The 699-nt window shown below is 52.2% G+C and overlaps 1 protein-coding gene across 1 annotated transcript in view; it reads right to left on the reverse strand.

Moving 5' to 3' along the window:
* LOC109923689 (pyridoxal phosphate binding protein) overlaps window positions 1-134 on the reverse strand; it is a 15,227-nt gene extending 15,093 nt beyond the window's left edge. Inside the window, exon 1 of the mRNA XM_048593680.1 lies at window positions 45-134. Within this exon, the coding sequence (XP_048449637.1) occupies window positions 45-122 (78 nt within the window). The 5' untranslated portion in view covers window positions 123-134. The remainder of the gene's footprint in view (window positions 1-44) is intronic.
* Window positions 135-699: the final 565 nt, after the last annotated feature.

The following is a 699-nucleotide window of genomic DNA, read 5'->3' on the forward strand; positions in this document are numbered from 1 at the left end:
TATAAATGTTTAGTATATATTTGTTTTTTTTTGGTCTCCCTCACCGCTATTCTCCGCGACGCCGCGCTCCTGATCTTTTCACTCACGGCCCGAAGACGGACACCGACATCAACCGCCATCATCGCTCAACCAATCAGCAGGCGCCTTCACACCTGCCAATCACAGAACCCCGTACGCCCCCTCAAGTCTGACCAATCACAGGCCGCCCAACTTCCGAGCAGTCACAGCCGGCCTGCAATTTGACCAATCACAGGCCGCGTCTGGGCCCACCGTGCCGAGACTTCCGTCATTGGGACCAATCACACACCGTCTTCGAATCCACAATCGCAGGCCGCCCAGACCACGACCAATCACTGTCCAGCTTTTGGGTTGTCAATCAATCATGAGCCGTCCATTCAATGCAGTCTCACCAATCAGAGGTCAGGGATCTCATCCAATCGGAGTTCCCCGAATGGTGGGCGGGCCGTTTGACGGTGAGTGATTGACAGTTTGTGCCTAGAGCAGCAGACTGCCCTCCCTCACTCCACAGAGAGTGTGCTCCTATTGGGAGTGTATACCACCAATACCTTCCCAAAGGGCAACTACAGACAAGTATCAGCAATGCACATCTCCATCCCTGCATGAAACAAAAGGGGGAGTGTAAACCAAAGAATGATAGCTGAGTTAGCCTAATATCTACCGTCAGGACTTATAATTTCA

Source organism: Rhincodon typus, unplaced genomic scaffold (genome assembly GCF_021869965.1).
Source record: "Rhincodon typus isolate 14 unplaced genomic scaffold, sRhiTyp1.1 hic_rhity00003486, whole genome shotgun sequence".
In the NCBI taxonomy this organism is placed as follows: domain Eukaryota; kingdom Metazoa; phylum Chordata; class Chondrichthyes; order Orectolobiformes; family Rhincodontidae; genus Rhincodon; species Rhincodon typus.